We start from the raw sequence: 8,514 nt of genomic DNA, 5'->3' as shown, positions 1-8,514 counted from the left end.
GACCATAGATGTATGATTCATGCATTTTAAGCAACATGTTATTACGTCTAGCAGAATTTCATCTTCAACTAAGCCGATCTATCCAACAAATGACTCTACAGATTTGAATCCCGTTTTAATTTATAAGTGTAGAACATCACTGCGCAGATAGATTTCCTCAAGCTTTTTCATATTGCGAGAGAGATGAAGTACAGGTTGTTTCTGAGGAACTGAGCAAGATGGTGAAACCTGGGTTAGGGTCCAGAGTGGGTTTTAAGCAAATGGTGGATCAGGTCTTGATGGTGGCATTCCTTATTATAACTGCTTAAGGTAGCATGGGCAGGGCTTGCAATCCATTATGTAAATGTTTTGTTTGTCTTTTATATCTTCATATTAAAAGACAATACAATTAAAATATTTTATTAAGCTTCGAATCGCCTCCAGTTGTTACAAAAGTCAGACACAATAAAATCACAAATACCAGTATTGGAACTGATGCCACTTTAGGGGTAAGAGGTGGTTGGGTCATCACTAGTTACCACAGCCACAAAGTCAATTATGGCTAATCATTGCCTAGTTCTACAATTTAACTTATTACAATCTGACTTTAACCTTATGCCTAACCTTAAGACCAAAAAGCAAATGTTTGTTTTCATGAGTTTTTACGGTATAGCCATTTGACTTTGGCTGTGGTAACTAGTGACAACCAGATGGGGTTGAGGTGTAGATTGGTGTGACATCCTTCACCTGATGCTGGGGCCTCAGGGACACATTTGTCTCCTTTTCAAAAATAACTGTACAATTCAAAATCATATTCTAACACCTGTTATTGACTTGTGGAATTAATTAAACCTTTTTTTTCTTTTTTATCGAATTGTCTGCTAAGTCATGTTAGCTTGAAAAGTAACAAGTTCCTTCTGGAAAAATAAAAGTTATTCAAAACAGAGATCATGATCAAATTACTTTTGCCAGTTTTTTTTCCCCATGGGTAGATTTCCCTCAAGTTTAAATACTAAAATTAAACAATCAAGTCAAACCTTTTGAAAAGTGAAGTTTGTAAATTTAGGAGAGTAATTTACGTAGTAGTTGAGTAGCTAGGCCTATTTGTAGAAATCTGCTTGATCGTGCCATTGGAGGTCGCTACCATTAAACATGGCTGTTTTAAAATCCCGCGATAGTTCAATTGCCATGGCATGATGGCTCAGACTCGCGATTTTTGGAAGACTCCCCATGTTGCTGCTTCCTGTATCGAAACACCGAATTCCGTCTCCGCAGTCTGCAACCAAGCTTCACACCCCGGCTCCATCCTGGGGAAGGTCTACAAGTGTACCCCTTTAACCTTCGAACGCTAACAATCCTCGGTCAGTGACCAGCCAGTCCTGTCAACCACAGCCGTTGTCCTTGTAGCGAGGGCCGCTCTGATTTGAGGAACGCAGCACACGATTTCCGTAGGGGAGGTGGTGCTAGCTGGACAAGAAGCAAAAGGAACAGTAATGTGTACAAATCTAGTGTACTATTATAGCTAGTTTGTTTTTGAAATATACCTTACTCGTTAGATATCTAAAATAGTCAAATGCACCTGACCTGATGGTGACGTGCATGTGTGATTGTCCTTACAAACATCTATCTGTCATGCTCGCAAAGTAACTAGCTGGCTAAGCCACTAACAGCCAGCAACATTTACCCCTGTTGCTGTTTTAGAACAACTTTGAATTATCAGTTCCTTGTACTGATTTGCTTCGGAAAGTCGTCCAGGACACTGTAAAATATTTCGATATGGCTCCGAAGAGAAGACCCGTTCCCCTAAATATCACGCCCATTGGAGAGGGGCAGTCCATCTCCACAACCATCGATGCTGCGTCCGAGTGAGTAACTCGGGAGGGCCGAGAGCATGTCTATTGTGTACTGTACTGATATCGGGTAAATTATGGTTCTGGGGACTAGATGCACAATTTTGTTCCAGAACACTTACCTATATAACACTAGCCTAACTCGCCTGATTCAAACCAATCATGGGCTCAGTGATTAGTTGTATCCATGTGCACCCATATGTCCCCAGGACCAGGATTGAAAGTATGTTTGTTTAATATTGATCTATGCCACACTCCCTCAATGCATCTCCACTTCTCAGAGCCAATCTGGAGGCCTTACAGAAGAAGCTAGGTGAGCTAGATTTGGACGAACAGCAGAGGAAACGCCTGGAGGCTTTCCTCACCCAGAAAGCCCAAGTGGGCGAGCTGAAAGATGATGATTTCCACCCCATATGTGAGCTGGGCGCTGGCAACGGTGGAGTGGTCAACAAGGTCCGCCACAAACCCTCCAGACTGGTCATGGCCCGAAAGGTGAGTCTACCCTTGTATCAATTTTTTATATTTCTCCCTAAACTCAGTTGTAGATCCACGCTACACTACTAGCCTTGGGTGCCAGGCTTCTAGGCTGAGACATACAGCCGTTGAAGGAAACCAGGTCCACACAAACAAGTCTGTTTTCATTCTGGTTTATGGCTCAAACTGTTATTCTAGATGAGCACTTGATTATTCTTATGTTCTCATCTGATCCTCTCCTCCACAGCTCATCCACCTGGAGATTAAGCCTGCCATCAGGAACCAGATCATCAGAGAGCTGCAGGTGCTGCATGAATGCAACTCTCCCTACATCGTGGGCTTCTACGGGGCCTTCTACAGCGATGGAGAGATCAGTATCTGCATGGAGCACATGGTGAGCTTCTGATAGAGACCGGTTTGAGTAGAGGGGGTGGATCAGTCGGAGGACTAGCATTGTGCTGGAATGTCGGAAGACATTGGGGGTCAGTGGCAAAAAGGCTGATGTGTGAATTAGAGTTTTGGCCGGGATTAGGAATATTTGTTTGTGGTTTTGAGACTGCAATGGTGCTTATTACAGGACCTGTGGCATAACACTAACAAACCAGTTGTAACTTTGATTTAACAAGTTAAAATGTTGCAGTGGTTATGATATATAAATCATGTCATGCACCTGGAGCTATTGTGCATTACAGAATGCGGACAATGTACAGACATTAAACCGTTGCCTATTGGGTACAGGATGGAGGCTCTCTGGATCAGGTGCTGAAGGAAGCCAGGAGAATCCCTGAGGAGATCTTGGGAAAAGTCAGCATAGCAGTAAGTATTACTCAACTTAATTAAGATTTCAATTAATTGTTTGTGCTTAATTGGTGGTGTTTTCCTTCATTTGGTATTTTTTTCATAAATTCCCAAGGTAAGTTTATTATGACTAGATGAGTTAAAAATATATATTTTATAATATAAAATGCTCTTTAATTATTTGTTACTTTTATCTCACTTTTTTAGGTATTTTCTTAGCTGTATTGTTGGTTAAGGGCTTGTAAGTAAGCATTTCACAGTAAGTTCTACACCTGTTGTATTCGGTGCATGTGACAAATAAAATTTGATTTGATATTGTTGTTCTAAACGCAACTTGGCAGTTTGTCACAACTGTGATCAAGTGCACTCTGTTCCTTTCCCTTGTGGTTAAGGAGTTTTTTGTTTCTCAATGGACTGCTTTTTCTCCTGTCATTGTGATAATCATGAGTCACAGGAAGCTCAACATGCAAGGCCTTCTCACTGTTCTCACCATTAACACTGTGGGCGTCAGTGCGTGTTTTGGTGTGATCTTGTATGGATGTAACTATGGACCCAGGCAGGGTAAAACGTCTCAGAGCTGGTCTTTGTGTAGGACTTCCGGTCCAGGAAGTGTGGATGATACGCTGTCAGAGTATGTTGTGTTAAATAAAATTTTTGCATATCACTCTTAAAGGTACTCCGAGGACTTGCCTATCTGCGGGAGAAGCACCAGATCATGCACAGAGGTAAGACAGCTCTCCATATGGACTATTGTTTTCCATATAGATTGTATTTTTGTGCATATAAATGATATGATTTGAGACCCTGGGTGTAGTGTTTTATTTGGACATAGTGAAATAGTGTGAGGTGTGTTTGGGTGTATCTTGAGTTGAGGGGATGTAACGTTTATGGTGTATAATGGTGTTCTGGAGCTGAGGGTGGTGGTGGAGTGTTTTGAGCTGAGGGTGGTGGTGGAGTGTTTTGAGCTGAGGGTGGTGGTGGAGTGTTTTGAGCTGAGGGTGGTGGTGGTGTGTTTTGAGCTGAGGGTGGTGGTGGAGTGTTTTGAGCTGAGGGTGGTGGTGGAGTGTTTTGAGCTGAGGGTGGTGGTGGAGTGTTTTGAGCTGAGGGTGGTGGTGGAGTGTTTTGAGCTGAGGGTGGTGGTGGAGTGTTTTGAGCTGAGGGTGGTGGTGGTGTGTTTTGAGCTGAGGGTGGTGGTGGAGTGTTTTGAGCTGAGGGTGGTGGTGGAGTGTTTTGAGCTGAGGGTGGTGGTGGAGTGTTTTGAGCTGAGGGTGGTGGTGGAGTGTTTTGAGCTGAGGGTGGTGGTGGAGTGTTTTGAGCTGAGGGTGGTGGTGGAGTGTTTTGAGCTGAGGGTGGTGGTGGAGTGTTTTGAGCTGAGGGTGGTGGTGGAGTGTTTTGAGCTGAGGGTGGTGGTGGAGTGTTTTGAGCTGAGGGTGGTGGTGGTGTGTTTTGAGCTGAGGGTGGTGGTGGAGTGTTTTGAGCTGAGGGTGGTGGTGGAGTGTTTTGAGCTGAGGGTGGTGGTGGAGTGTTTTGAGCTGAGGGTGGTGGTGGAGTGTTTTGAGCTGAGGGTGGTGGTGGAGTGTTTTGAGCTGAGGGTGGTGGTGGAGTGTTTTGAGCTGAGGGTGGTGGTGGAGTGTTTTGAGCTGAGGGTGGTGGTGGAGTGTTTTGAGCTGAGGGTGGTGGTGGAGTGTTTTGAGCTGAGGGCCCTGGTGTGTGGTGTGGTATGTGGAGCCGATGGGTGTTCTCCGGTGTGTGGTGTTGTTCTGGAGCTGAGGGCCCTGGTGTGTGGTGTGGTATGTGGAGCCGATGGGTGTTCTCCGGTGTGTGGTGTTGTTCTGGAGCTGAGGGCCCTGGTGTGTGGTGTGGTATGTGGAGCCGATGGGTGTTCTCCGGTGTGTGGTGTTGTTCTGGAGCTGAGGTCCATGGTACAGTGTTTTGGGCTGTGTTGTGGCAGGGCTGAGGCAGAGCTGTCTGGGAGCCCAGGCTGTAATTACAGGCTCTCAGATGTGATTACATGGCAGCCGCGCCCTGCAGCCCCCTCCCTCCGTCTCTCCCTCTCATACTCGCCCCTGTCTCCCTCTCTCATATTCGCCCCTGTGTCTCCTCTGAAGTGGGAGGGGGTCACCACAGAGGATGGATGTCAGGTCTACAACCCCATTATTCAGTTTCAACTTTCCAGACTGTTTGTGACTAGGGGGGATTGAGGAGGATTTGGCTTGTTTGTATGGTCTCAACTGTAACTGTAGTGTTCAGCTCTAGCTACCACAGAGTCGCTTTGTGAAATGTGTCAGTGTTGAGGTGTCTGGCATGGTAGAGGGGCTTGGACAGGGACGTGGGGAAGGGGCAGCTGGTGCTGCTGGGTCTGGAACCTCGGCCTTCTCTCTCTCTGGGACCTCAGCCCTCTCTCTCTCTCTGGGACCTCACCTGTCCTCCCTGCTCTGCCACGCAGACGTCAAGCCCTCCAACATCCTGGTGAACTCGCGCGGGGAGATCAAGCTGTGTGACTTCGGCGTGAGTGGCCAACTCATCGACTCCATGGCCAACTCCTTCGTGGGAACGCGCTCCTACATGTCGGTGAGTCAGCTCTCCTTCTCCCTCCCTGCCCAGGACGCCCTGCCAAGAGCTGAGGCCGTGCCCAGTAGAGGGCCGTGTGGCACGGAGGCAGGCTCTGCCAGCCCTGCCCCCTCCCCTCAGACACCTGGAGGGCGCAGTGCACAGAGCCGCCCGCCCACTTGGCCAGCTCTGCCTGGGTGTGACGTACGTGTGTGTTCCTCAACAGCCGGAGAGACTGCAGGGCACACACTACTCTGTGCAGTCGGACGTGTGGAGCATGGGCCTGTCCCTGGTGGAGCTGGCCATCGGCCGCTACCCCATCCCCCCGCCTGATGCCAAGGAGCTGGAGGCCATCTTTGGCCGGCCCGTACAGGACGGAGCTGAGGGGGAACCACACACCATCTCCAACCGTCTCCCCAGACCACCAGGAGGGCGACCAGTCAGCGGTGAGAACTGACCTGAATCCCCTCCTCACACATAATACAATATAGATGATATTAGTGCTTTTCAAACAGATTTCCTTTTGCTTCTCAGTAAAAAGTAACTGGAATCAAACATTTTAAGTATTTTATTTGTGATATCCATATTCTCCTCTTCCTCAGGACATGGGATGGACAGTCGACCAGCCATGGCGATATTTGAGCTGCTGGACTACATTGTCAATGAGGTCAGATGAACTGCTGACCCCACACATTATTCTCCTTATTACCAGTTCTCCTTGTCTGTGTGCTCTGGGGATTTTGAAATCACATCTGTCTTACACACCTTTTTTACTCATTCCCAGCCTCCTCCCAGGCTGCCACTTGGTGTCTTCACCAACGATTTCAACGAGTTTGTGACAAAATGGTGAGCCCAAGCATTCATCATATAAGAATAGTGCCCATTACCTCAGCACCTTTTATTGTTGTTTTACCATGACACTTCTGTTTTGTGGCTGTGTGTGGACTCAACACACGTCTTGTGAATTATTGTAGGCAATAGGCACAGCATAGAGAAATGTGGAGCAAACGTACATGTTAAAGGTCATTTTCTCATCCCTTGAGAATGATGGCCACGTCAGCAGAATGAGATTTCTTGTGCAGCTTAATCAAAGCGTTCCTTTCTATTCTTCTTTGGGGGGGGTCTAATGATTTCTCTGGAGTCATGGAGATTATCAAATGTTTCTGTTTGTGTTAATAGTCTGATCAAGAATCCAGCAGAGCGAGCTGACCTGAAGATGCTCATGGTGAGTAGCTGTTGACTTTTATTTCAAGTGCATCTATGTAGTTGTACAGTTCAGCTCTGATTGTTCATTGGTCCTCTGTAGCTCATGTTCCTCTAGCTCAGTTGGTAGAGCATAGCGCTTGCGATTTCAGGATAATTTGGGTATATTCCCAGGACCACCCGTATGTATCCATAAATTACTAAGTCGCTTTGAATAAAAGCATCTCCTAAATGACGTATTATACTATATTTATTATTGAGGTTTGTAAAGACATTTTTTTATTTGCAAACTGGCTATGTTCCCTACTGTACATGCCCTTTCAGTATCAGCCATGGACTAATATTGATGCGTTAACTAACTTGCTTTTACGGTTTGTTATTGTTTAGAACCACACGTTTATCAAGCGTGCTGAGGTGGAGGAGGTGGACTTCGCTGGCTGGATGTGTAAAACCATGGGCCTCAACCAACCCAGTACCCCCACCCGTGGCACTGAATGAGAAGCCCAACGCCAGCTGCTTCCCACACGAGGATCCCCAGTGCCTCACTGTCTCTCTCACACACACACACACTTTGGCACCCCTTTCATCTTGCTCTTAAGAGGTTTCAGCTCTTAAGTATACTCATCATCAGGGCCCATTTACTCATTGTATGACCACAGGTTTCCCATACCAGTGTCATGGTAGAGTCACACACATCATGCTATTTTCTCCTATCATATTAAAGATATTCATTTCATGAATTGCCATTGATATCATCTTACCACTTGTATTGATAAATTCTGTATTATGTTCATGGTTTGTGCAACAGCATATTGGTGTAGGCTGTAGAGGAGCTATCTTTGACAATGAAAGTGTCCATGACAGAAATCAAGTTAAGTGCTTTGAAGGTACAGGAGGACTGCAAACCAAAGAAGGTTCTCATCTTGACTACTAATGTTTTGGATGTCATGCCTGATCAAAGTACTTAGTTTTGTACATTCATGACCAGTACATTTTTGAGAGAGGAGTACTTTCAATGTTGACATTTTGATTTGATTTTAATGATCATTAAACACTGTACAATGAACATCAAATGTGCTCATTTTACGAAATGGAATGATTTACCATCATATATTTTCCAGACACCCGAGGTTATTTTTTTTTTGTACTTGTATCAACTGCCTGAAACTCATGTCAAGTTACAATCTCTCAAACCGTGACTATAGATGCTCTGAAAGGTTCAGATTTTTGCCAGTCTACTCAATTTATTCCCAAGAGTGTTTTTCGGTTGTGCTCCACTGTTTTGCTTTGCGTGAGTAAGTAAGTGTAACCTACACTCCAAGCGTTCTCATTGTGAAGCCCCAGCGTGGTGACTGGCTTTGTAACATGTATTAGCCTGTCGTCTATAAGAGCCCATGTACTGTATATTCTCTGCTTCTGGCTGATTTTATCATTCTCAACAGACTTGCATTTGTTGGTAACAAAGTGGATGCGTTGTCGCCTGTATGTGTATAAAGCTATATAAACAGTACGCAAGTACTATTTAGCAGTCTTAAGAAAAACACTTTTTTTGACTCGTTTAGGGGGAAATGGAAGAGATGCCATTTTATTTTATGAAAATGTGTTGGATACGGTTGTAATGTAAAAATAAAACTTTGAATGTATATGGAAATGAGTTTTT

At 45.3% G+C, this 8,514-nt stretch overlaps 1 protein-coding gene across 1 annotated transcript; it reads left to right on the top strand.

Moving 5' to 3' along the window:
• The first annotated feature begins 1,191 nt into the window (after positions 1-1,191).
• On the top strand, positions 1,192-8,497 carry LOC106613775 (dual specificity mitogen-activated protein kinase kinase 2). Its single transcript, XM_014216381.2, has 11 exons — positions 1,192-1,844; positions 2,111-2,321; positions 2,551-2,697; positions 3,042-3,119; positions 3,775-3,826; positions 5,548-5,672; positions 5,878-6,097; positions 6,254-6,318; positions 6,436-6,497; positions 6,831-6,876; positions 7,242-8,497. The coding sequence occupies exons 1-11, from the start codon at positions 1,756-1,758 to the stop codon at positions 7,350-7,352; spliced, it is 1,206 nt and encodes a 401-aa protein (XP_014071856.1). The 5' UTR covers positions 1,192-1,755; the 3' UTR covers positions 7,353-8,497.
• Positions 8,498-8,514: the final 17 nt, after the last annotated feature.

The sequence above is a fragment of the Salmo salar genome, chromosome ssa10 (assembly GCF_905237065.1).
Source record: "Salmo salar chromosome ssa10, Ssal_v3.1, whole genome shotgun sequence".
In the NCBI taxonomy this organism is placed as follows: Eukaryota; Metazoa; Chordata; class Actinopteri; order Salmoniformes; family Salmonidae; genus Salmo; species Salmo salar.
The sequence above is the reverse complement of the archived record's forward strand: the minus strand, read 5'-3'. Positions and strand labels throughout refer to the sequence as shown.

What these genes read in the sequence shown, in the direction of transcription:
- LOC106613775 (XM_014216381.2), top strand. Translation starts at nt 1,756, where the DNA reads ATGGCTCCGAAGAGAAGACCCGTTCCCCTAAATATCACGCCCATTGGA. An exon ending in GACTGGTCATGGCCCGAAAG is followed by an intron (nt 2,322 to 2,550) that starts GTGAGTCTACCC and finishes TCTCCTCCACAG; the next exon opens with CTCATCCACCTGGAGATTAA. An exon ending in AGGAGGGCGACCAGTCAGCG is followed by an intron (nt 6,098 to 6,253) that starts GTGAGAACTGAC and finishes CCTCTTCCTCAG; the next exon opens with GACATGGGATGGACAGTCGA.